Source organism: Arachis duranensis, chromosome 8, assembly GCF_000817695.3.
Source record: "Arachis duranensis cultivar V14167 chromosome 8, aradu.V14167.gnm2.J7QH, whole genome shotgun sequence".
Taxonomy (NCBI): domain Eukaryota; kingdom Viridiplantae; phylum Streptophyta; class Magnoliopsida; order Fabales; family Fabaceae; genus Arachis; species Arachis duranensis.
In genome coordinates this window covers 15,812,950-15,840,907 of record NC_029779.3, presented here as the reverse complement: position 1 = coordinate 15,840,907, position 27,958 = coordinate 15,812,950, and the positions used below count along the sequence as shown (strand labels likewise).

At 33.8% G+C, this 27,958-nt stretch overlaps 2 protein-coding genes and 1 long non-coding RNA gene across 3 annotated transcripts; 1 reads left to right on the top strand and 2 right to left on the bottom strand.

Annotated features, from left to right (window-relative positions):
• Positions 1-3,139: 3,139 nt before the first annotated feature.
• On the bottom strand, positions 3,140-6,372 carry LOC107460990 (uncharacterized). The gene is made up of 3 exons (XM_016079419.1): positions 5,760-6,372; positions 5,157-5,677; positions 3,140-3,685 (listed from the first exon to the last, which is right to left on the bottom strand). Exons 1-3 carry the CDS (start codon positions 6,370-6,372, stop codon positions 3,140-3,142), a joined length of 1,680 nt encoding a protein of 559 aa, XP_015934905.1.
• Positions 6,373-15,836: 9,464 nt separating this feature from the next.
• LOC110274520 (uncharacterized) lies at positions 15,837-16,292 on the top strand. The gene is made up of 3 exons (XR_008002203.1): positions 15,837-15,898; positions 15,991-16,054; positions 16,155-16,292. It is a non-coding gene; the product is annotated as an uncharacterized LOC110274520 (long non-coding RNA).
• Positions 16,293-17,858: 1,566 nt separating this feature from the next.
• Positions 17,859-20,128, bottom strand: LOC107461099 (ergosterol biosynthetic protein 28). The gene is made up of 3 exons (XM_016079557.3): positions 19,831-20,128; positions 18,401-18,607; positions 17,859-18,164 (listed from the first exon to the last, which is right to left on the bottom strand). The coding sequence occupies exons 1-3, from the start codon at positions 19,943-19,945 to the stop codon at positions 18,097-18,099; spliced, it is 390 nt and encodes a 129-aa protein (XP_015935043.1). The 5' UTR covers positions 19,946-20,128; the 3' UTR covers positions 17,859-18,096.
• Between the last annotated feature and the right edge of the window lie 7,830 nt (positions 20,129-27,958).

Sequence of the window (27,958 nt, the reverse complement as noted above, 5' to 3'; positions counted from 1 at the left end):
TGATTTTAGTTTAATTTGAATGTAATTAAAAAATATTATATTGCACATTTTGATTGTTAAATTTATAAGTAATCGTTAATAATGATATATAAAAAAAATAAAATAAATGAAAGAATGAGAGAGATAGAAAAAAAAAGAAAAAAAAAACTCTTTAATTTAGAAAAAATTAATTTCAATTATAATAAAAAATTATATATGATATATTTTAGTTATAAAATTAATAATATATAATAAATTTGCAAAACTTAACGAATTTTTGACAGTTCTATCGATTTCAAATGGTATAAAATTCTTTTCAATTTTTTATTTATTCTAAAAGTAATATAATTTCTTAAAAATATAAAACCTATCATTATTTTAAATATCCTACAAGTTTCAAATTATTTGAATTACGCTAATTCTAATGATGCAATTTTATATTTTTTAGATCGCTTGTTACAAGCTCGATTCAAAACGAAGAAAGAAAAAATAAAAATGTCTTATATTATACTAATGATCTTTTCTGATATTACCATCAAGAATAGTTTGTTTTATAAGCCAATCCAGTAAAATACAAATATCAATAATCTACAACTAATTTTATTCATCTATTAAATAATCAAAATTAAAGCAGACACATCCTCCAAGAAATAGCTTTCTTGGTTCAACTGTACCTTATTTTGGCTCTAAATTTAACCTGCACATGTCAAAACAAGACTCCAAGACGTAAAAAGATAGACGAAAATTATTTTTTGTATAGAAATATTGTTGGTGTATTGGTCCGATATGGGTGAGACAGGTATTTTGCGTGAAGATGGTGTCAGGGACAACACGTCGAAGATGTGATGGCCATGCAACGTCGACGACGTGGCGGAACTCCTGCAACACGCAGGGAGCGTGATGAAATGGCGACATTGACAACACGGGGGAGGGAGACGAGAAGCGGTGTAATCTGTGAAGTTTGCTGGGTACCGAGGAATGGCAGAATCACGCGGGGGCATGTTGCAGGCCTGCCTGCATGCAGGGAACACCTCCCCCTCCCCGGTAACCAGTGGCCAGCCTCTATAAATTCAGTTTCTTCCTCCATTGAATATCAGAGAGTGTGGCATCAGGTTTTGAAGGAAGAAAGGGAAAAAAAAAGGCAGTGTCTCGCATGAGTGAGTGTTAAATTAGAAAGTGGGTAGCTTGAGTAATAGTAGTAGTAGTGAAGGTGTAATTAGTTGGTGTGCTTGTAGGAAAAAAAATTGTAAAAATTTAAAAAAATGGTACGTAATTATGCGGCGTCTGAAGAACATATTATCAACTATTTGGACCATCCAATTTATGTAAGTTGATAAATTTTAATTTTTTATATACTGAAGTTTTTTAAATATTGTTGTTGTTAGTATTTTATAAATATATAAAAAAAAGGCCCATTTTTTTTATATACTGTGTTAGAATAAAATTTGAATATGTAAAATATAATTATATTTTTTTTGTATATAATTTTTTTTAGTATTATTATAAATTTTTTTGTTTTTGAATATATAAATTTTGTTGTGATTATTAACGAAAGTAATGCATAAATAATAAATATTTGAATTTTTTAAGACAATAATTTTCGGTATTTATAAAAAATTAATAAAAATAAATAGATAAATAAATATGTATGAAGTCAGCTCTGTTACTATTATTGAAAAAAGAAATACTCTTACAAATACGTTTTTTGACAAATAAATAAATAAAATTAAAAATATTATTTATTTATTTGTATGTTTACTTCACGAAGGCAGCAAATGATAATATTAAAAATACAAAGACGACTACTATAAAAATCATCAGTTTACAAAAAATAAATTTAAAAATACAAACACGATTATTGTGAAATTTAAAATTACAAACACGACTATTATGAAAAACATCAGTTTACAAACACGATACAAATAAACATCATTCACCCCCACCACTCGGTCCAGCACGCTGAGGACATCGACTCCGACTATGACCCTGAGCACCACAGAGACGGCATACCCGAGGACCACGCATGTCACGTGAATCTATCTCATTCAAGTATCGGGTCAATTTGGGGCGACCTTTCGACGTTCGTCTCAAGGCAGGATTAGCGACCAATATCGGTCCCTCATATGCGGGCCATGTATCGGGATCACCTAACGGTGTGAAATCAAATCTATATACCTTACGAATCTCTGTCATCTTGTACACGTCGTGCACATACAACTGCCAATTGAGACGCTGGTTAGCACAGCAAACAATAACATGGCGACAAGGTAGTCGTTCCACCTGAAGTGCCCGCAGTCACACGTCCGTCGCGAAAGGTCAACAACTGACACCTTCCCGCTAGCCATGTCTCGCACCTCAAACACCTCATTTCGTCTGTCAAACCGGTGCACTACTATATTCCCAACTTGTTGCATATTTGCCTCTATCCGTTTTTGTGCAAATACGGAGTATGTAAACCCAGCACACTTGCGTTCGTGAGCCTCGACACTCTTCCGTGTAAAAAGTTCATTTAACCGATAATATGTTGTTCGGACCAGTGCCAGCACTGGTAGATTACGGGATATATATAATTTCACAACCATATTAATAAATTTATAATTTCTAATGGCATAAAAAATTATATTTTTTATATTCACAAACATTAAAGTCTTTGTAATTATAAATATCTAATAAATATAATTATAAACCAAATTTTCATTCAAAATATAAGTATAAATATTCTCTCCAAAGCAAAATAAACATAATCCAAAACATAATTATAAATATTGTCTCCAAAATAACATAAACATAATTCAAAACACTCAATTTTTATCTTCATACTCTTGTAAGTTAGGTTGGGGGAAGTTAGGTTTTAGGAAAAAAATTGCAAAAATACCCCCTCACTAAGAAAAACCTTAGCCTGGCGGGGAAGCCCGCCCCGCGCCGCTAAAGCCCGCCAAAACCCGCGGTTTAAGCGCTGCGGGTTAGGCGGGCTTTTGCTATTTGGCGGTCCTGATTTTCCAGCCCAGCCCGCCTTTTTTGGCGGGTTACGCGGGCCAGCCCAGCGGGTTTAGACCCGTTTGCCACCCCTAGTCATATGGCCCCATCGATGCCCCTCGTCGAATGCCAACACCCAATGTCTGAGTCTAATGGCATCGCACCACCTGGCATATGCCTCGCCTCACTCTTCCAACCTCTTATAGTTGATGTTGTACTCCTCCACCGTTCTTGAATACCCAATGTTGACAACAAGCTTCTGCAAGTGAGGGACTTTGAATACTCTTAGGAAGTTGCTGTCGATGTGCCTTATACAAAACATCCACCATGCTCTTGGAGGTTGCCAGTTACTTCCGGAACGATTTACTACTGCCCGAATTGACTCATGCCGATCTGAAATCATACCCACACCATCTTTTCTGACAACATGCATTTGCAGATTTCTGAAAAAGAAGTGCCACACATCAGCTGTCTCCCCTTCCACCAGCGCAAAAGCTATAGGCACAATGTTCTGGTTCCCATCTTGTGCAACAGCGACCAGGAGTGTTCCTTTGTATTTTCCGTATAGGTGTGTGCCATCCTCCTGAACTAGAGGCTTGCAATGCCTAAATGCCCTAACGCATGGATTGAAGCTCCAAAATACGCGATGAAGTATTTTTACACCTTGCGCCTCCTCATTCCCGTTGTACAGTGGGCGTGTTTCTATTTGCACAACTGACCCGGGTATCTTCTGAACCATGACCGAGAGCCACCATGACAAGTGATAAACGAAATTTTAGCATGTCGATTTAGAATTCAATGATGAATATGATCGTGAGTATAGTCTAACCGACACTTAAACTTCGCATCAAACAATCCTACAATCTATAACCGAGAGTACTAGTCTCTCGAGTCGTCCTCCCTTGGAATTGCTAGAGAATGCATCTTATTGATTAGGAAACCTTGTTATGATTCCTTGAAGGTTTAGCAAAATGGATGACAAACAATCAATCTTTAGAAAGCTTGGCCTAGGGTTGGCATTAGGAATTCTATCCTTATAGTTCCTTCAATGATGACAATAATTAGGCCTTGCTTCATTTAGTTAACCCCTAGGGAAATCTAGCTTTAGTGCACTCCAAGTCAATTAGCAATTTCTAATTCCAAATCAACAATTAACATAAACTATTCAACTCTTTCTAATGGTCCAAACCCTATGCCAAGTAAGAAACTTTTACTCCATAACTAGTGTTGGCATTTTATCAAACAATTGATGAGCAAGGATGAAAGGCATAGTAAAAATGAGAAGAAAGTAGAATTGAAAGTGCTTCAACACAAGGAACTAACAACAATTAACCAAGAACAACAATAGAAATAAACTTCTCAAGAAATTGATAGAATCCAAAACTACAAAGTTGAATCTAGGATCTATGAGAATTGAGCAATTACAAGCACTAATTGAGATTAGAGAAGAAAATCTATAACATGAACAAAGTAAATTGAAAATTGCAATAGATCTCACCAAAGAGTGATTGAGAATTCAGAAATGGAAGAAGATGAACCCTAATGAAAGCTTGGAATCTCTCTCTACCCTCAAGAGTGTAACTACCAATAGCAAAAAAATCTAGAACCATCTAAAAATGAGCAAAAGTCCCTCAACCCTTCAACCCCTGGTCTTCTTAAGCTCTTCCCGCCAAGGCACTTCCCCAAGATGAGATCTCTAACTCCCTCCACGCCCAGATCACGTGACTTCTAAAAAAATCATATTCGAGCATCGGCGCGCAGGCGCAAAGCACGCGTGCGCGCCACTGGGATATCTTGCAATGCGAGCGGAGGCGCAATGTACGCGTGCGCGCCCATGGAGATTAGGGCCTAGCCGCTACACATGTCGGCTCGTGGCTTGGCTTCTGGCTTTGACTTCTAGCGGCGCAATCCACGCGGGCGCGCCAAGTGCGCGCACGCGCCCTCGCTGAAGTTCCCAAAACTCAATTTCTCATGTTCCTTTCCTTTGCGCACATTCTCCTTCTCTCTTCCGGTTCATCCCTGCCCTATATCCTGAAACCACTTAACACACAGGTCACGGCATCGAATGGTACCAAGAGAAGATTAGAAATGTATCTAATTGAGTGCAAAATAAGCATGTTTTCATTCATGAGGCAAAATTAGGAAAGGAACACAAAGTCTTGTATTTTCATGTGAAAAGTGTGTGGAATCATTGATAAAACCCCTGAAATCGACACAAGATAGGCCCTCAAAATGGGGTTTATCAGCAAGGCTTGGTAAGAATCCTCCCAACCACCGAAAACTTTCGCTATGGACTTTTGCTTTGCCAACCAAGCCTTTCGGTAACTGATGGTATAGTTGAACCTTGACTGGATTTCCGCTATTATAGATTTCACCTTGATTGACGGGTCAGTCTCGACTAACGGCATTATACTATCAGTAACGGTATCCGAGTCCAACTTGGAGTGATCCTGTGAAATCGTTCCCATTGTGCACGTGTGCCTTCCATTGTATCTGCGTATCTCCCAACAATCTTTTTTCCGTATCAAGCTGGCTCGGATAAGCCAGTCGCACCCACGCCCATAGATCTTGCATTTTGCATAGAAGGTCTGTGGCTCAGACTCATAAACATCGTAGTCAACTCCTCTAACGATAGTGTATCTTCTAATTGCAGCCACCACCGACTTTCTGGAACTGTATTCCATTCCAATCTGGAACTCTCCATCCTCAGGAACAGCAATGCCTACATAAAGCGGAACATCATCGTTCATTAATCATTCCAAAAGTATCAATTAACAAAAACATATTGTTCATGCATGATGTACCTATGTTTGCATATTCCGAAAATTCCGGTGCATGCATGGCGTCGAGATCCAACTCACGCATGAATGGTGGCACGTTCATGAGTTGACTGCTCGAGGGATGAACCACTATATTCTCCGTTGCTGTCTCAACTCCCACATCACCATCCTCGTCTTCATCGCCGGCTTCATAAGTGGCTTCAAAATCCTCTTCGCTGTCACTATCTATTCCCACGTACACTGCAGCTCTATCATCCTCTATATCTAAAACATTTTGAATCCTTTCTGTCTCTACGCTTTCAAACTCAACATATAGCTCAATCTGTGGTTGTCGCATCTGAGTCTGCCGATAAATTTGAAACATATTCTGCATACTCCCTTCGTCAGTGATTGGCATGGTATCAAATTGTATTAGACCACCAAGAACTATCACTGGATTCCAGTACAAAATTCTGCTCACTCTCATTAACGTACCGTTCTCCATACTTTGACAGAGACCGTTCTGAAGCTCCATTAACGTCATGGTGCATGGAACCACAAACGAAAATGGATTCTGGCAGACAAACCTCACTCCCTCATGAGTATTGCGTATTATTTTACCGTTGCGATACACTACCAAGTTTGCGGTACCCTCCATTGCACTACCAACATTCACAAAACACTCAAAGAATACTCACACACTCTTACTCAGAATGAAAATAAAGTTCAGCTCTGCCTATATATAGATGGAGCATTCACCACGCCCTCCACGTGCTGCCTGCCGCAGCCAAACAAGTGTTGCCACGTGTCATCACGCCCCCCGTGCTGAGTCAGCACGCCCACCACGTGCTAGTTCCACGTCAGCACGCCCCCCATGCTGAGTCAACACGCCCCCGACGTGATTCCAGCTCCGACCAATGGCATTGTGCCACGTCAGCACGCCCTTCCCGTGCTGAGTCAACACGCCCCCCACGTGTTGACCTTGCATTACAAATGTCCACAAAATAGTAATACACATGATTCTCCCATTTCTAGCCAAATCACCACCAGCTTTCCCATATCCAAATTATTGAGCCAAAGATAGACACTTAAATTTAGATTCTTAGCACCTACGATATAAGGATGGCAAAATAATTTGCACCTATGGATATCCGTGACAAATCTAATAAAGACCTGTAAAATCTCTATGGAGGCGGAACTCGCTCGCACAAATAAATAGGAATGGGGACGAAAATTGAAGTACCCACTTCACACAGCTTTATAAAATTTTTGCGAGGGAGAATTTACTTAAATGCTGTTATATATTTTTTATTTTAATTTGTATTGCTAGAATATAATTAGAATTTGTTCGGTACTTTGAGTTTTGGACAGGTCGATGGAGTTCTGGAGATGGAATGGTAGGAATCAGTCTTGGTCTGGATTCAGAGAAAGAGAGCGGAGACTTTACGACCTCCCGAGCTGCTGTGGTGTGAGGGAGTGTCACCTGTAATGACACTCCGACACTTAAGTCAGAGAAGGTACAGATGACAATGAGAGTAATGGAATAGTGACGTACCGTAGGGGAGGGTTGGACCCTCCCCATATATACTCTGTCAATAGGGCGGGTCCCACAGGATTGGTGCCTTTCCTGAAAATTTCTTTTTCTAGCTGTCAGGTAACTGGCTGCTAGAGGATAGGTGTCCGGGTCGTAGTCCGGACGCGCGACACCCGTCAAACTGGCCGCTCTGGTCGGATAGTCCTATACACCGGGTTGAATTAGGCAGGGTGCCAACTGGACTGGGCCGTAACAGTGCCCCCAACACACCAGCTAATGTTGTGAGCAACTTGGGTGATGCGTTCCCTAGCTTCCAATAGCTTTGTCGCTTGATCGGTTAGTTGTTGGTTGTAATAGGGGCGTGCCCCCTACACGCAAGTGAGGCTCGTCGCTTCGAAAGGATGCCTTTTGTCGCCTCGTTCTTCGCACCGAGCATTTAATGCTCTTAATGGGTGATTTGAACCCTGCATGAAAATACTACTTTGCCCTTGTATTTCGCGTTTTTAGGAGGTAGTTTTCCTTTCAGTTTTCATTTCCCCATTATCATCGCGTCTCTCTTCGTCTTTCTTCCTCCCTTCCAAACTTCTTTGCTGTGGATCACCTGTTTCGTTCAAATCTTTCCAAGGTTTTTCAGCATCCGTCGATCGTTACTGTCATCTTGGTTAGTTCCTTTTTCCTTCTCTTATTTTGGTTTGTTTAATCTTGCTGTTATGCCACTTTAATTGTAGACTTTTGGTGTTTAGGTTCCGTTTTAACTGTAGATTTGGTGTTTTAGGTTTGATTTTAGATTGTGGTTAGAAAAACTGTAGTCTCTGGTGTTAGTACCGACTTCCTGACCTCTTATACTGACTTTGAGTGGTCTCCCCCACTGTAGGTATGGCCCATCGTCCAGTCGCGAGGGTTCCCGTCGTGAGAGCACCCTATGATCGATATGCCTGGTGACCTCAGACGTGAAGAATACCCACAACCAAATGACATTAGAGGAACTTACGGAGTTCCGACAAGCCGACTACCTATGCGGGGGAGGCCCCGAAGAAGACAACTATAAAGTTTTCGTTCCTGCCGACCACGAATGGATATTTCACATGAGCTTCGACACTCCTCGGATCGCCAATTGGATCTGGGTGTACAAAGCGATGTTCACCAACTTGGGCATTCGCATACCCTTCAGCAGGGCCTCTATCCGCTATTTCGAGATGATTTGTGAATACTTAGAGTTACCGGCCTCCGTTGAGGTCTTCTTGTTTTTCTTTATCTTAACGAACCCTTCCAAAGAGAGGAGGGCCAAGAAAGGCTTCATGTCCTTCTGAGCAGCCCAAGGTCGAAGAGTCTTCGGCTTGTTCGAGGATTTTTACCATGGTTTCATGGATAAGTACTTTAAGGTTCGCCCTATTGAAGGTTGGCATCCCTTTTGGCTGACCTTGGAGGGGAACGTAGCATCCCGACCTATTTTTGGTTGTCGTGTGCAGGGTCATTAAATGGGACAGATCATCGGGACTAGACATATGTTAGAAGTTTGTTTGAACTCGAGAATCTTCATATTCTTTCTACGTCAAATTTCTGTGTTGTTTTTTCTCTATCTACACTTCACTTGTAGCATTGTTGTCTTGCCCACAGCTCCTTCGAAAAATTGCGTCCTCTTATGTCTAAAGGTGTTTTAGGTCAAGGTAATCATGGGTCTTTTGATTGCATTTCTTGTCAAACTACAAAACAACGAGCATTATCCTTTCGTAATAATCCATCTCTTACTTGCTCTCCTTTTGATCTTATTAACTTTGATGTTTGGGCCCCGTTTCCACCGCTTCTATGGGAGGGCTCGATAATTTGTAGTATTTATTGATAATTATTCACATTTTACTTGGATTTATTTGATGACTAATCATCATGAGTTGCCTCAACTTTATATTAACTTTGCTGCTATGATTAAAACACAATTTTCCAAGGTCATTAAAGTCTTCTGATGCGATAATGCTATGGATTATCGTGACTCCAAACTTTTAAATTTTCTCGCTGAATAGGATAATTTGTCTGAGTTTTCTTGTCTTAGTACCTCTCAACAAAATGGAAGAGTTGAACGCAAATACTGTCACATTCCTGATTCTGTTCGTGCTATGCTTATTTCTTTTTCGTGTCCTGATCGTACTTGGGGTGAAGCTATTTTCACTATTGTCCATGCTATCAATAAACTTCTTTTTTCTATCTTTGGTAACTCTACTCCCTTTGAACGTCTTTATCATACCTCTCCAGATTATAGCTTGCTTCGTATTTTTGGTTGTGTCTGTTTTGTTCTTCTTCAGCCTCATGAGCATAATAAATTTGAACCTCGAGTTTGCGTGTGTTTTTTTTTTTGTTATGGCACTGAACACAGGGGTTATCATTGTTGGAATCCTATCTCTCGACGTATTTGTATATTTCGTCATGTTGTATTCTGAGAGCATCACATATTCTCTAGTTTTTTCTCTTTTGATTCCATTCCTTCTACTCGGTCACTATTTTTCACTAACCCCATGTTGAACTTTTTCCTAGTGATGGTACTACATGTTCTATCTCTAGTCAACCTCTCGAGCCTCGTACACTTTTGCCTTCTCTATCTCCCGATGATTCTAGACCAGACGATAACCCTACTCTTGCTGTCATGCCTCCTTCCTTTGCTTATTCTTCAAGGGTAAGAAATTCACCTCCTCATATTTTTTATTTGCATTATTTTTTTTACTATTCTTCATCACCATAAACCTAAGTTAGTCCAAGAATCCTCCACAAATCCAAATTGGCAGCAAACAACGTAGAAAGAAATCCAAGCACTTGAAGAAGCACACACTTGAGATTTGGCTGATCCTTCTTCTGATCAAGAAGTTGTGGGTAGTAGATGGGCATACAAGATGAAGACTCGCTCTGATGGTTCTATTGACCGTTATAAGGCACGATTATTTGCTCAAGGATGCTTGCAAGAATATGGTATTAATTATGAAGAGAATTTTGCTCATGTTGCTCATCTCACATCTGTTTGCGTTCTCCTTGCCATTGCCGTGGTAAAAAAATAGGTTCTCAATCAGATGGATGTGAAGAATGCATTTCTTAATAGGATTTGAAGAAGAAGGTTTATACGAAACCACCCCCGAAATATCTTCGTCCTTCTAGCAAAGTCTGTCTCTTTCCTAAGGCATTTTATGGTCTTAAGCATGCTCCTCGTGAATGGTTTGAAAAGTTCAATACTACTATATGCAATCTCAGTTTCACTTACAGCCCTTATGAGAATGCTCTTTTTATCTGTAAAAGTGAACGTGAAGTTGTTCCTCTGCTTTTTTATGTCGATGACATGATCATTACCGGAGATGGTGTTGATGACATACTCTCAAGCTAAGTATGCTTTTGATCTTCTTGCTCGAACCGGAATTATAGATAGTCGCATTGAGTCTATTCCTTTTGAGCCTAATGTTCGGTTTACTCCTATAGATGACACTATTTTGGATAATCCTACTCTTTATCGACAATTAGTTGGAGGTCTCGTCTGACTATCACATGACCAAACATCGCCTATCCAGTTCTTGTTAGCTCCTCGTAGTACTCACTATGCGGCAGTTCTTCACATTTTTCGCTACATCAAAGACACTTTGTTTCATGGCCTTTATTTTTCTGTCCATTCATCTTTAACCTTTCAAGTGTACTCTGATGCTAATTGGGCTAGTGATTCCACTGATCGTCGTTCTACTACTGATTATTGCCTATTTCTTGGTGACTCTCTCATTTCCTGGCGAGCCAAGAAGCAAAAGTTCACTACTCGATCAAGCATCGAAGCTGAATTCCATGCTCTCGCTGACACTACTGATTGTCTTGATTTGTTAGTTTCTCGAAGACTTGGGTGCTCCTCAGTCGTCCCCAACTGATGTTTTTTGTGACAACAACGGTGCTATTCAGATTTTCCATAATGATCTTTTTTATGAACGTACTAAACACATTGAAATTGATTGTCACTTTATCCAACAATGTCTCTTTATTGATGTTGTTCGTCTTATAGCTGTTGGGACTCAGGATGGTATCCTTAGCTCAAGATGGTATCCTTAGCTCCCACTTGAGTTTGAAAGGGGATGTTAAAGTATAATTAGGATCAATTAAAATCAGGTAGTATCAATTATATTTATTTAACATATCTGTATATTTATTATAAGATATTACACTTTCATTGTTTTGATTTTTCTAATACTTATATATGCCCTTGTATATTATATCATTTCAACACACTCAATAATACACGATCACTTTCTTTAAATTACTTTCTTGTTTCTAACATGTATGTTATAGCTTTTGTGTATATGTTGGTTATGTTGAATTTATATTTTTTATTGTGTTTAATTTAATACATTTTATTGAATTGTATTAAATTTTATTATGATTATATTAATTTTTTTTTTAATTTATATCTACTAACACGTCTCTTTTGCGTTGCTACCAAGACGGATAAAATCTAACCGTCAACAAGCATCACAAAAAAAACACCACTTTAAAGACAAAAGAAAAATAACATATATCCATATATTGTCTCACCATCTTTAAGGTAGCGTTTGTTTTGCAGTACTGGGACAGAGACTGAGAGACTGAGACACAGTATCATGTTTGTTGGCTCAGAGACTGGTACTAAAGTTTCTGTCTCTGTCCCCAAAATTTCAGTATTTCAGTGCCTCCAAAATGTAGGGACACAGGGGACTGATATTTTTAGAAACAAAGACTGAAACTTTAATAACATTTTATACCTAAAATACTCTCATTTTAATTAATTAATTCCAATTTTATCCTTTGTGTAAATTAAATTAGAATTTTATTCTTGTTTCAATTTTTGTCTCTCACTTGGCACCAAACAGAATACTAAAACTTATTTCAGTCTCTGTCTCTTAGTCTTTGTTTCTCAGTCTCAGTCTTTCAGTATCTGTCTCTCCACCAAACGCTACCTAATAGATGCAATTTTTAGTTTTACTAATTTTCACGGTTAGGACTAGCATGTGATATTATATATGACCAATCATATTAGATGAACATTTAAAAATAATTGTTTTTAGTGTAAGTAAGTTGCAGCACAGGTTTAAATTTTGTAAATTAGCAAGCAAATTACAACAATTTTGGAGGGATTTATTTTTGGCCCAAATAAGAGTAAATCATATATACCAAAGGAAGAGAACTTAAAACGAAATGTAAACCCTCCTTATCTCCTGCGATTTAAGCTCAAATTTCACAGAAATAAATGAGCTTATATCACACTAGTAGTGCGAGTTAAGAACAAATGGCGAGACTTCTCAAGAATCAATGTGATTTATTGTGAAAATAATTAGTATGACAAATTATTCTGTCAAAGCCCATGTTAAGTAGACGAAATAAATATAAGTCAAGTAAACATTCTCACGAATAAATAATCTATTAATTGATTATTATCATTATTATTATCATTATTATTATTATTATAAACTTACATGTTTATACTCTCAGAATTTGGTGGGTGTTGCAGGTTTTGTAAGGTTTATAGAATTTTTTATACGACTTTGCATGATTGTGAAAGTTAATTAGTATATGAATAGGCTGTCGGTGATGTGATGTTGGAACGGTGGGAGGCAAAGTGGTAGCTCAAAGATTAATGTAAACAATAAGCATTGGACATTTTATAACGCTTGGGGAAAAATTCAGTATCTCCAATTCTTCAGGACCAGACGGACATCTATGTGTCCTACACGTAATGATGTAGTTATATAATTTATTGGGTTAAATTCGATTTTGATCTTTAATACAGTGGTTGAAAATTTATTTCGTCTTCATCCTTTTTTTTCGCTACAAAATAAATCTAAAGGTTTCATTTTATTTTAAAATTATATTTTTTATCAAATTTTTTATTTTTTATTCCAAAAATATCTCTAACTATAAAAAAAAACGTTGAATAAGGAAAAAACGGGAAAAGGGGAAAGGGAGAAGGCATTCGCGGGGGGATGGGCGAAGGATCTTGTCGCTTCAATCCGCCTTCGTTGCTCGTCGTCGTTTGGTGGTTGAATCTCACCACTGCTCTTCTGCTTTCGGCGGAGGTGCTTGATGGCGGTGGGTTCTGGTTCGAGGCAAGAACAGGGAAGGATTCGGTGGTGAGCCGAGGGAGGAGAAGAGGTCGCATTGTGACGGTGGCGCTAGGGTAGCGCGAAGAGAGAAGAAGAAAAGGGTTGCGCCACGACTCGCCCTTACTTCCGATTCGGCTTCTTTTTCTGATTCTGCTTCCAATTCTGCTTTTGCTTCTGCATTTGCTTCGGCTTCTGCTTCTGATTCGGTTTTTGCTTATGCGTCTGCTTTTACTTTTGCTTCTGCATCTGCTTCTGTTATTTTTCTGATTTCATTATTGTTATGTGTTGATTTTTTTTGTTGAATTTGATATTATTGTTTCTGAATTTGAATAATGTGTTATTATTGTTGGTGTTGAATATTGTATTCTTGAATCTGACTATTGATATTTGGTGGGAGTAAGGGAGATGGCGGTGGTGGTAAAGGTGGTGGTGGTGGTGGTGGTGGGTATTTTTATCTGTAAAAAATCAAAAAGACGATTTTAATACAAAAAATAACGTTGGGGACGATTTTAAATCCAAAATAACGCTGGAAACGAATTTGATTTTGATACTAGACCTTAGGGACCAAAACAATACGTATCCCTATAATTTATAAGTTTTGCATATGGTTTTATTTAATGTTTTTTAAGTGAGAACAACTAGAATATATGTGTTTCAGAGGTTATTTAAAACAGTAATTTAGGTCTGAATATGAGGTCCAACTCCCTTTAGGAGTTGTGTCCGGCGTCTTCTAATGCTAAGTGCTGTCGTCTGACGTTTGGGTGAAGGAGGTAGGAGGTGGTACCTGCAAGAGACTCTAATACTTAAGTTAGTAAAGATTTTAGGCAGGATTTTAGTAGATTGGAGTTCGAAGAATACCTAAGAGTGTCAAGGTATTTATTTATAAGTATAGAGGTGGAGACGTGGAGTCAATAACCACCTTTTGAGTAGTTTCACATTTTTTAGTATAAAACAGGAGGTCTAATGCCTCCAAAAGAGAAAACCAGGAGTTTACAACTCAGAAACTAAACGGAAACTATTTACCCCTCTTACATCATCAACTAAAAGAGTTTTTATCCCTATTGGAGAAAGATTAATAAAGTGATACCCAAATTCATCTTCAAGCTTTCTATTGTCAACCAGTCCACACTTTTGTTACTTTTTCTGTAAGTGTGTGTGATTTTGATGTCTTAATCTTTCTGAAGTTATCTTTCAATTCTCCTTATGCTAGTATTAGGGTGTTTTTTTTTTCTTTTTGACAAAATTTTATAAATGCTCATAGAGTCTGTTTCCAGTATCAAATGTCTAACTTCCAAATTCTAGATTCTCAACACGTTACAAACTTTCCAAATTTCTGCCTGAAAAGCGGTGCAGCATCCTAAATTCACCATGAACTCCGCCAGTCATCTTTCATGGCTATTTCTCAGCAGACCTCCACATCCTGCCAATCCTGAATTTCCATTCGATGACCCATCTGCCATGTGTACGTGTAAATTGGGATTCATGCAAAAGATGCATACAAGCAAGGGATGCGTGCGCACAGCTTGGGATTCATGCGTATGCATAAGGCATGCGTGCGCATGACCATGAGAAACTCCACACTTCATTTTTTCGTGAATTCTCCACTTTTGCATACTTTTTCTTCATTTCTTTAAATCATTCTTATCTTTTAAGCCTGAAATCACTCTACAAACATATCAAGACATCGAATGAAATTAAAGTTAATTAAATTTAGCAATTTAAGAGCCTAAAAAGCATGTTTTTAATCATTAAGCACAATTAGGAGAAATTCACAAAACTATGCTATTTCAATGAATAAACGTAAAAAAAGTCGACAAATTCCACTCATTTAAAGTAAATAAATACCATGAAATGTGAATTTATCAGTGAGTTAATACTCAATTTAGTCCCTGAATTTGCATGCAAGTCTTAATTTAGTTTTTGAAGTTTCAATTACATTTCTTTAATCCCAAAACTTTGCAAATGTAATACTAAAAATTTTCTAGCACAAAAACGTGAAGCGTTGACATGGACAACCAAATATATGCTAGAACTTGTAAAATAATGTCATTTTAATTTTAACGCTCAAATAGCTCAAAAATGACGCCATTTAAGAGAAAAAAAATTTAATAATACATAATTTAACGTGACATCCGATTATCTACATTAGCAAAATGTTAATGTTTGTGTGTTGAAAATGATTTCAATGATTATATGAATTATATTCATAAAATTTGAAAACTAAATAAAAACAATTTAAATTTTAGAGATTAATTAAAATTTGTATACAAATTAAAAGACCAAATTGAATATTTTCTTGACACCAGATGTAAGAATAGAAGAATGAAATGATGACTGCAAGTATGGCGTGGCACATGCATTAAATATTGAAAATCTTGGTTAACAACCTGTAATAAATAGCCTCTCTCATGAGAAGGAGGCAAAACGACGCCGTGTTGCCACGTTGAAGGAAGCAGCACGTACATACATGTGTGGCTGCCCCGTGACTTTCATGTCACTCACGAGCTTTCCACATCTTCTTTTCATCCACTCACTCACTCGCTCACACTTCCTCATTTTCTTCGGTTAGTTATTATGTTTCATTTCCAGTTATATTTATCTTTTGCTTTATGTTTTTTCATAATCCATCTGCCTTGCCTATGTTTCTGTCACACAGATTCTAAAGTTAAACCATGTTGAAGCAATCACCAAGCAGAAATCAAAGGACTAAAAGCTTCAAGGTAAAGCAGGGTTTTCAAATATTTACTTTGATTGTTGTTGCTATCTGGTTGATTTACCAACTCAAGCACTCGCATGATGATTCTCCTCGTCATGATGAAGTCGCAAAGCTTGGAAGAAAAGTTTTGAATCCGTACGAACTGATCGATGATACAGAAGAAAGCAAACCCCAAAGAGTTGAAGAGGAAGAACATGAGGAAGTAGAAGACCTCATTGACGAAGAAGATAAAGAGAAGGAGGAGGAGATCCAAGATGAAGAAGAAATCATTGAAAAACAAAACTTGTTGCAAGGTCAAGGTCAAAGTCAAAGAGAAATAAACACAGGTGTTTAATGTTACCTGTGGAAAATGGAAATAGAATACTCTTCTTTTTCAAATTCATGGATTATTACTAAAACAGAACATGCTGTGCTTAACTCTAATAATTCTAGAAATGGATTAAATTCTAATTCTTTACTTCATTGACAAGGCAGTATTTGATTTTATCAGAATGATACATATATAGGGCACTGAAATGGATTAATATTCATTTTTTATATATGTAAATAATAACAAAATGGGACGAATGAGTTATAGTTTAAATGACATAGTTTCTTTATACTCATTTAAGATGTTGCGGGTTTGAGTGTTCCTATTTTTTATAAAAATAAAATAAAAAAATCATAATATATAGAAATCATTTTCATGTTTAGTGCATGACAATGATTTATGTCATATTGTCCAAAGATATTTACTGAATTTTACTTTAATCTGTCAAGAACATGTTATTGGTAAAAAAATGATAAATACTTAAAATTTTGTTTATTTTAGTATTTTTGGCTTTTTTTTGGAGACTATATTTTGGAAGAGTATAAGAAAAATATTATGTCCACATGTTATATGTTAGATATGGTAGTGATTTAGTGCGGCTGCTGTATTTATGGGATAAAATATGAATCTAATTTAAACTCTCTATATTTCTGTTTAAATGTATATTACTATTTAAGAGATTTAAATATTTTGATTGTATAACAACATAATGAAAATTTAGAAGATGGTGTAAATTATAAAATTCAAGTGCCTTGGTCAAAGTGGAGGAGTGTTTCAAATTTCTTATGCAACCAAAAAAGATATACATTAACAAATTTTATCACACTAATATTAAATCAATTGTGTTAAATGTTTCGGTAGGTAATTTTTTTTAACTTTTAATTTAAGAAAATTATAGCAGGTGTAATTTTCAAAATTAACTTGTAATTTTTTAAAAATCTATTTAAGTACTTATAAATTTTTTATATCATTCTTCTTTTAAAATAAACACTTTAAAATAAAAAAAATTAAACACAAAATAACTTATTTATAAATTATTTTTTAAAAGAATTTAATTAAATTATTTATTCACATTAGATGATAAGAACTAATGGCAAACACCAGCATAAGATTAATATGTTTAGAATGTTAATTTTATCGTAATATATATTTGTTGACCAAAATAAAATCACAATATATAGCTGAATAATAATAAGTTTTCTAGCAAATAGAATATAGTAGAAACAATGACAATATTTATTTTGTGGTATATTTATATTGAACAATTATTGAAATTCCTTTGGTAAACCACGGTGGCAGAGGGTGGGTTAGTGTTGGTTTTTGATATGGGCCTCAAATCGCTGTTTTCTATATTAAAATCAGCCCAATTGATTGCTCATAATGGTAAAGTAATACAACAAATTTGTATGGTGGGCCTCTTAGGCCCTGTCCAAAAACCATAAACCCATTGTGTGAACATTAAGCGAAGCTTGACCCAAAAAAACATTACACGAAGTACTTAGGTTGGAAGATTGAAATCATTGAATAGAGGATTTGCCCGATTTATTTGAGTCATTCTCAAGTCTTTTCAAAGTAAATAAACTCTTTCCAATTAATTTATGATGCATTTTGTTGAGAGCAGCAGTAATTGTGAAACTAACATTACTGCTCATAACTAACAATACATCAAAGAATTCAAAACAACCTTAAAAATCACATGATCTCACTTGACTTGTCTCTTTGCTCACTAATCCTTTCTAAGAATGCTTCAAGTGGACTCTCCCATGCGAATTCCATTGCAATAGCATCCACATAATCGATGTTCCTGTCAGTAAAATGAAGTTAAGAGGCAAATAATAAGCAAAAAGAATTAGCTCCAAAAGTAGCAATTAGTTCCTACAACTACAAGCAAGGTTATCCAGATCGAGTTTCTGAGTTTAGTTTTACCATTCAAGACTACCTATAAACTTCACAAAGTTTATGTGAATGTGAACTCTCGAGTTTGATAACCTTGACTACAAGTAAAATTTCAGTGGAAAAAGATAATGAAATTTATCATACCTGCAAAAAAGGCAACAGCAGACAGATTTTGAATCTGCATTGTTTGATAAATAAAGTATTCAGTCACAAAGTGACCAAGAGCATAGATAAATGATAAGAAGGTAGCCAGGTAAATGGGCTTATTGTCAAGGTTGAATGCACAGATATAGCAAAGTGTGCAGGTCAACAGTGTCCAAGTTCCAAATGTGCGTCCATGAACTTCAGTCACTATAAAAATTTAACAAACTCTTATCAGTGCTCGGAGTTAAAAGCTAAAATAAGTGCAAAACAACTTAGAGATCATAATTACTTATTGAATTTCCTTTAGTTCAAGATCAACTTGAGAACAAACCATTGTCATTGCGCCTAGTAAAGACACTCAACCAAGCTTTAGAAGAATGGCAAGTACAATTAATTTCATTCCAATTCGGCACCCTGGTAAGTTTTCTTCATCCCCCTCTCTACATTGCTAAAAAATTGGAATATATAAATCATTCAGATACATTGATCCAAACATATACTAAAGGAGAACCGGAGGAAGTATACTTTTTCAGATTCACTGTTTTGACTGCGAAATCAAATTTGTTTACTTGTTTAGTCAAATTCCACCATATTGAAATTGGAAAAGAATCATTGTTTGCTTCTCTTGGTTAGAACAATTAAATTCCAACTTGCTCAAAAAAATCCATATTTTCTCATTTAGTAATGCAATGCAGGGATAGCATCAAGATTAGCATAACTATGAAATCTAAGTGCCTAGAAAACATCAAATCATATATGACTTGCGTGAATGCAAGTGTATTAGACTATGTATTTATAGAATAATTAATTAGTTAGTAATAACAATTAGGTGCTAGTTAGTTATCTTTTTTTCTCTTGTTAATGTTTATATATATAAAATGTACTCCTTTGTATTCTTCCTCAAGTTCTGTATTAAAATTTTAAGAAATAGTATATAGAAATACATTATATATATGCATACATGTGCTAACAAGAGAAAGAAAAATAACTAACTAGCACCGAATTGTTATTACTAATTAATTGATCATTCTATAAATACATGTCTAATAAAGTGGCAGAATGAACAAATGGAACAGAAAAAACATGTCTCATTGTTTGTGAAAGTGAAAGAGTGGAAGAAAAACTGATGTTTGTTTGGATATATGTAAAAAGCTAGGTTCAATAAATTCAGAATATACACTACACAAAACTAGAAAGATCTCAATTCTATTCGAATTCATATACATGCTTACAGTAGATCTCCTACATTCACTTCTTACACGATTCAGAGTAACAAAATCAAAATAAAAATATGTCTGAATCTCAAACACGCAAAAGGAACTACACAAGCATAAGCAGCTACATGAGGAACATGAATGCCTTCACATTTCAATGAATCCATAGAAATTAATTTAAGAGAGAAAGAGAGAGAGAGAGAGTTAGTTAGTTACTGGTGGTGTTGGAGAAGACGCCGAGGCGGAGAGCCCAAATGTTGAAGAAACCGAACCAAACAGAGGCAAGTCGGAGAGTGCCAACTGCTAACAGCCACCATCCTAAAGCCTTCATTTTCTAATTATAATTTCTATCGATGTTTGTGAAAGATGCAAGATTGTGAATTAGAAACGTTCGTTACTGTTGTCACTGGTTAGGAAATTAGGGATTAGGGTTCAAACATGAAGGTGAAGACTGGGGAGTGAGGAGTGTCCACATATTCCAATTTCAGGCTACTAATGTCAGATAAGAGTCAATACCCCCTCCGGCAAAAATAAAAAAAACACCCGATTTAGCTTCTAATTTTTTTATTTTAAGATCGAATAGTTTCTGTGTCAAAAAAATAATATTAATTTCTTTTAATAGAGAGACTAATTCGTCTTATAAAAATAAAGTTTTGGAATCAAATTTATATTTTTTTTTATTTTAGACCTCATTGTCTTTTAAAGTAATTACATATATTGTTTAAAATTTAAATACTCAAATTCGTTCTAACTATTTTAATTAAATATTTTAATATTTTTTATTTGGTAAAATTTTAAAAATTATTCTTCAAATTATAATATCTAATCTAAAATTACTTAAAAAATAATTCGAATATTTACCTTTTTAAAATTATTAGAATTTATGAATATGAATAATAAGACTATAGATTTATTAGATTTTAATATATTATTTATTTGTGCACCAAATTTTTTGATTTATTATGAATAATCAAGACTATAGTTACCGGTGGTGTTAGAGAAAGAACTAATTTTTTTTAATATTATAATAAAATATGTGTTATACTGTGTTATTTTTGTTATTGTGAATTTTATATTACTATAAAACTTTTTTATTTGTCAAAAATATAAAATGTCACTTATGTTTTGTGTGTAAAAAATGATTTTTTATTTTCTGAATCACAAGACGGCAATCGCGTTTTTTGTTAAAAAAAAAATTAATCTTTTCAACACAAAATGGCATTGCCGTGTTGCTTCTTTTAATTGTTTTATTAAAATATAAAAAACCTATCAGTGCATATTAATAATTAATATAATTCAGTTATATTATTAAAAACTAAATTCACTACAAATATAAATTAACTAAAATATAAATTAATCATAATTGAAACTTCTAATCTTTTATGTAAAAAAAAATTCTAAAAATAAACCCTAGTCATTAAATAATAATCAAGGCTAATATATTTCAATAAAATTTTAACACAAAAACCTAAATTACTAAAAGATATATACTAACAACTATTAAATGAATAATTCAGTTTTTTAAAAATAAAATAAAATAAAACTATTACTAAATTTTTTTTAAATATTTAAAATAAAATAAAATTATTAAATAAATAATATAATAACAAAAATAAAAATCTATATAATTTATTAAAAATATAATAATTTAAATTTATTCAATTTTAATCAATTTTTAATTTGTATTGAATTAAATGAATGATTTAATTTAGATAGATTTAAATTTAAATCAGAACCTTCTAGATCTTTCGAGGTGAATTCAGGTTCTATGATGACAAGGACTACGTGTTATTCTTTTTTCGATTTTTAAGATAACCATAAATTTTGTCAAAATGTCAATTTCTAATAGCACATACACATACATACTCCTATCTAATCTAAGCGAAGCAATTATTAATCAGAAATAAATAATAATAATAATAATTTTATGGTAAATATGATACATATAAAAATTAATAATACTATTTAATCTATATAGTTAACTTTATCTAAAAAAATAAGTTTTTGTTGTTATTATAGTATTATTATATTTAAAAAAATGATAAATAGATTCTTGTCTTTTTATAAATATATTATTGACAAAATTTAAATATAAAAAAAATTTCTAACTTTCATAAATGAAAGATAATTTCATTCTTCTATTTATTTGCCTCTCACAAATCAAATAGTATTGACTAACGTGGTTGTAATAGTGTCTAAGTATTCGTTACGATGTCACGTTGAAAGGAGGCTAAAATTTGCTGCTGATATAATGTCAGTTAACATAGTGTTAACCTAGATATTTATACCAAGGTTAACATGCTAAAGACTGCATTCACATCAGGTAAAGGTATCATGAACATGATTTGAGACTTGCCATTCTCTTCATTCAAACCTCTCAGAAATCTCATTAATTATCGATGTTTTCTGTATTTTCTTATCACTCCTAAACCACATGTGCATTCTACGTCACAGACGCAATTTAGAATAGATAAAAAAGTTTTCAATTCTTCCCAAATAGTTCGCAGTTTAGTGAAATAGGTAGTATACTGAGGTTTCTCTGTTTAACTGTGTACATTTTTTCCTCTAGATCAATAATTTGAAACAGGTCTCCTTGATGGTATCTGTGCTTGAGATCATTCCACATGTCATATGCATTTTCATTCTAAATAACTATCTGGGAGATTTCATTACTCAGGAACAGATTAAGTCAAGCTACTACATAGGTATTATATTTTTTTCAAGTTAAAAAATTAGGATCAGTTTCTTCAGGTTTCGTTAGGGTTCCATCAATGAACTGTATCTTGTTCTTTGATTTTAATGCAAGTCTCATATTTCTTGACCAAGAATGATAATTCGAAGCAGTTAAAGTCACATTCATTATTGAGATTCCAGGATTCTCACCTGGATAAAGATAATAAGGGGGCTGTACAAATCCAAGATCGAATTGGTTGAGGGATTGCAAGAGTCTGCACCGTTCAAAGATACAGAGCGATTTATTCTGCATTGAGAGTTCTGAAAATTGGTGAGTCAATTCAAGAGTCTTGTTAAGTTACGAATGTTATTTGAAAAGAGAACTCATCCTCCATATCTGAGTCTGGACTCTCCAAATATTTTTCATTCGTCATAGACGGACCGAATCGGAAACCTTCAGTAACAATCTCCTTCTTTCTCTTAGCTTAACTCAGATTCTCATTGCGATTGCAACTTCTACACTCATCGCACTATGATAAAATCCAGAGCCATGAAGAAATTGCAGATTGATGATGAGTGCAAGAGAAGAGAAACACAGAGAAAGAACATGTGAAAATGTGAGATTTTTTACTAAAAAAATAAGAAGAATCACAAAAATGTTAATTACCTCCTAACTAAAGATATATACAAGTGCTAACTAAAAGCTAATTCTAATTAATTGGTAACTATAGTCGATTAACGCTTCTAACTAACTGTGGTATAAATATCTAGACTAACATTATATAAAGTGACATTCTATCAACTAACAGTTGTAGGATAATGACATTCTATCAACTAACAGTTGTAGGATAAAAAAATTTATGTTCATGAAAATAACGTCGTTTTACAAATTTAAAATTCTTATTAAAAATATTTTTAAAAGACATAAATTACCATATATTACTCTAATCCTTTCACAAAAATTAAAGTTTTTTTTTTCCAAAACAAAGCTAAAGTGTCATAAAAAAAATAGAGTAGGAAAAACAAAACTGATTTGCTTGAGTAGTTCTTATTATTTAAAATGTGAATGCTTGAGTAGTTCTTATTATTTAAAATGTGAATATTATAATGCTTTTAACATTGTGCCTAAATTATTAAAAAAAAAATAAATAATATTTAATATATTTTAAATAATTTATTTTTTATTTTTTATTTTAAAAAATAAATTAGACAATTCAAACACAACAAACACATTTTCAAATTACCTATTTAAAAAAGCATAAAAACTTTGGATTCTCGTCCCCGTCCCTTCAGCATCCCCATGTTGTATTGATGTGTTTGTTATGCACGGCCTGGCAATTGAATCAACTCATGAGGATTTAAAGTTTCGCTTCTTTTAAATTTGCAAATTAATTTAATTGGGTTGTCACATTTCTCTGGAGTTGTTAAGATATAAATAAATATATTTATAATTTTTTATTATTAGAAAAAGTTATTGTGAAATTTGATATATTTTATTTTGTTATATATATGTATCTGTAAGTTCTTATAACATAAAAATCAATATATGTGATATATTTTTAAATTGGTTTAATAGTTCATTTAATCTGCATGCTTTAATTATTATTATTAATATTATTAGTAGTAGTATTATTATTATTTGTTTTATTATTATTGTATACAGCCTGGCATGCCATATCATAAAATTTTAAAAAATATTTGTGTAATGTTCCATGGCTTTATAAATTTCTACTTCAGATTGTTTGGTGAACAGATATCGCACCGATTAATATTATAAAAAGATTATAAATTTAATTTAATTTAATTTCCTAATATTATAAAAATTTTAATTTTTAAATTCTCATTAACAACTTTACTTACTTACCATGATTATATTTGTGTTCCAAAATTGTGCTATGAATTGAAAATTTAACAAAAGATAAGTACTATGTGAATACAACGAATCTAGAATAGATTTGTAATATAAGATTGACAAGTTGTTTAATAAAAGCCTGAGACATGGAACCGTAAATGATGTTGGATGCTTACAAAACAAGGATTACCAACAAAAACAGTACCTAGATTTTTATGTTTATGCTTCAGTCAATGTCAATTGACCTAACTTTAATTTGATCAGCCAAACAAAAAAGAAAAAAAAATTGATTTAGGATAAACAGTAAAAAAAAAAAAAAAAAAGTTTCAATGATTATTAAATGTAATTTATGAATAAACTAGTTCTAATTCATTCTAGATACTGAAATAACTTAAATGAAGTACTACATAATGTCATAATAGCATTCCTATATTAATACAAGAGTTTCATTTACCCCCTTGACAATCGTGGCATTGATTTTTTTTTTCTTCACTCGAAATCTTGAACCATATAAATTAAAAGGGTAAATAATCTCTCAAAAATTTAAAATGATTCTGTATCCACTAAATGAGTTCTTCCTTCCTCATTTAGAAAAGGTTGATATATTAGATTATTAGTCTAACTAATATGTGATTTTAAAATTTCAAGGGTTATCTTATTCAATAATTTATAGGACTATAGTGCAAAAGAAAAAAATAATACCAAGGATAATTTATTTTAATAAAATTATTAAAATTTAAAATTACCTACATGTTCTGATTAGAGCTTGGTTACACACATATTCTATTTGAATTTATGTAAATTAAATTATCTAAGTTCGATTTGCATATATACATTGAATCACACAAATTCAATTTATGCTCAAAATTTATAATTTATGTATTCGATTTAATAGTGTAGTAGAAAATGTGCTTTGTTTTTTGAGAATTTAGAATTTTGATCATGGTAAATGGAAACATAGTGGGAATACTCAAAAAAGTCGGTGAAAATAAATCGATTTACCATGTAGTAAGAATATTTCAAAATACACTTATCTCTTATTTTTTAAATTTTGAAATATTTTATATATTTTGAAAATAAAACTCTTGAGCTAATATTCTATCAAAATTGACAACCACTAAAAATCAAACTTATATGTTGAGCTTATCATAATTAACACCGGATGATCCCAGCATTAGACTAACCGTTGTCTTGAGTATTACACCGGAAATTGATTGACGAGACCCATTCATCAAATATCGACAAACAGGAATACTACCGGAAGATGTCAAGAATAAAAGAAAATTCAAAAGACAATCCGATTTTTTCACTATGATGGGAGTTGAACTATACAAATGAGATTTTACAAAACTCTTGCTAAAATGTTTAAGCAAGGTCGACGCTAAACTTGTCATGGATGAGGTCCATGACGGAGCATACGACACACACATAGGGAGGTAGAAGCCTAACATCTGAAATTCTTAGAGCATGATACTACTAGTCTACACTACAAAGGAATTGCATGAACAAGGCCAAATATTGCGATCGTATCAACGTCATGCCCCAATCATTCACAATCCGACCGAGCAGCTATACTCATCGGAGGTAAGTTGACCCTTTAGTAAGTGGGGGCTAGATATCCTCGATCTTTTTCCACAAACACCAAGTCAAGTCAAATTTTTAATCGTTACTATAGACCTTTAGCAAAAATCAATTCTAAAAAGATGATATCTTTTTTTTGGAAAAATATAATATACAAATTCGGTATACCTCATTCCATTATCACTAACAATGGTAGACAATTCATTAAAAAAATTTAACAAGTTTTACAAAATATTAAGATTGTTCATCAATTTTCATCTGTAAAACACCCTTAAACTAATGGTTTAACTGAGGCTGCCAATAAAATTATATTGCAGGCATTACGAAAAAAATCGAATGATTTCAAGGGACAATAGACCGAATTTATTGCTAAAATATTGTGAAACTATAACACAACTAAATACTCAACAACAAAAGAGACTCATTTTCAACTAGTATATGGTTGTGAGGCCATGATACTCGTTAAAGTCTCTCACATCAGTCTAGTTGAACAAATATCTTCAATGATGAAGCAAACGTCGAGCTAAGAGCCACCGAATTGGACTCAATAAAAGAAATACGAGATCAAACAATAATTGAATAACGCACAACACAACTTGCTGTGACTCAAAAATATAACAAAAAAATCAAGTCAAGGTCATTTCATGAAGGACATCTCATTCTTAGAAAAACAGAAGAAGCACGAAAACCACAAGGTCACGGTAAACTCAACGCCAATTGGGAATGGGAATATCAAAGGTCATTGGATGAGAAGCATACAAATTACAAATATTAGAGGGCAACCTGTCATTGTCAAGCACATGGAACATCTCTTTTTTAAAGATATATTATAGCTAATTTTATAAGTCAGGATAAGATAATGTACTCTTTTTCCTACTACTTAAATTTTATCCCTAAATTAGGTTTTGTCATGAAAGATTTTAACGAAGCACATCCTATTCTTCAACCATAAAGGATCCTCATCAATACAACACTATTCCTTAAACTTGTTAATCTTTATTATTATTTTCTATTTTTCATTCTCGCACCGACCTATAGGTCGTACGGCTAATAGGACAGATTACCTACGTTTAAATCGATATCACTAATTCGAGCAATTGCAAATTTTTAAAATAAACTATTAACAAATATCAAATTCAAACCAGCTGGTATTACCTTTTGCAATATATTTTGAAACTAATCAAACTAACTATACAATCCAAAACCAAATAACAATTCACAAAATTCCACAATTAAAACATGCAATATACTAGAACTGTATTCATTTAAAATATCACAAATCTCAATACTGTGCCACTCCTACATTACCTATATTGTGAATAAGTTTCATATCGGCAAAAAACTAACCATACTCATTAGATGTTAGTATAAAAGAAAAATGCTCACTTCACATGGATGTGAGATCTTCAGCTCCTTTATACCTATATAAAGTTTTCTAATTTTCAGTAAGCCTCTCTACTTCTCCTAGATTAACCTCTTTATCACCAAATTTAGTCTCAGTCAAATCCATCAATTTCTCTTTATCCCTTTCATCTTATAACTGACCTTCTTTCAGGGAGAAGGTTGGTCCACCTCAGCTCCTACCTCAGTTTTTACATTAGTGGATTTCTCCCTCTCCATGTTTTTAGCTTTGAAAAAGACACGAGCGCTTCCTCACCTGCAAACATACAAAAACACAAATCAATACGAACTCCAAAAATTATATCCCACAAATAAAAACTTTTTACATTTGTACCTAAATACTCAATCATAGCCTCTTTATCAGTCTTCTACTCGAGCAGATCATCTATAGCTAACAAACTTGATGAAAATATATTATTTACTAAAAGCTCTACTATCATTTTATCTCTATATTTTCATTCGACTTGGGGCCTATGATCCGTCCATTATAGCTCGTACCCGTTAATACTATAAATCGACAACATGCTAAATAAAATAGAAAACAAAGGGATCCTTATCCTAACACGGAAAAAAGAAAGGAGATGGTTATATGCAACCTTCGAAATATATTGAATCGGAGAGGATAAGGTCAAATAAGCTAGCCATATTATAGGGCAAAAATGAAACATAATCTATTATATAAGAGGAGGTAAAAAAAAAAAAGAAAGTACGCTGTTCATTCTAAATTGTAATATATATTCTTCTTACTCTCTTTTTGACTTGAGCATTGGAGTGTTTATGCAGATGTCTACCGTTGCCGTTCTTTAAAAACCGACGTATACCTTATCCTACCAGATT

What these genes read in the sequence shown, in the direction of transcription:
- LOC107460990 (XM_016079419.1), bottom strand. Translation starts at nt 6,372, where the DNA reads ATGGAGGGTACCGCAAACTTGGTAGTGTATCGCAACGGTAAAATAATA. An exon ending in TTCGGAATATGCAAACATAG is followed by an intron (nt 5,678 to 5,759) that starts GTACATCATGCA and finishes CGCTTTATGTAG; the next exon opens with GCATTGCTGTTCCTGAGGAT. An exon ending in ATCTTGTGTCGATTTCAGGG is followed by an intron (nt 3,686 to 5,156) that starts GTTTTATCAATG and finishes GTCATGGTTCAG; the next exon opens with AAGATACCCGGGTCAGTTGT.
- LOC107461099 (XM_016079557.3), bottom strand. Translation starts at nt 19,945, where the DNA reads ATGAAGGCTTTAGGATGGTGGCTGTTAGCAGTTGGCACTCTCCGACTT. An exon ending in CGTCTTCTCCAACACCACCA is followed by an intron (nt 18,608 to 19,830) that starts GTAACTAACTAA and finishes AAATTTTTATAG; the next exon opens with TGACTGAAGTTCATGGACGC. An exon ending in TGCTGTTGCCTTTTTTGCAG is followed by an intron (nt 18,165 to 18,400) that starts GTATGATAAATT and finishes TTTTACTGACAG; the next exon opens with GAACATCGATTATGTGGATG.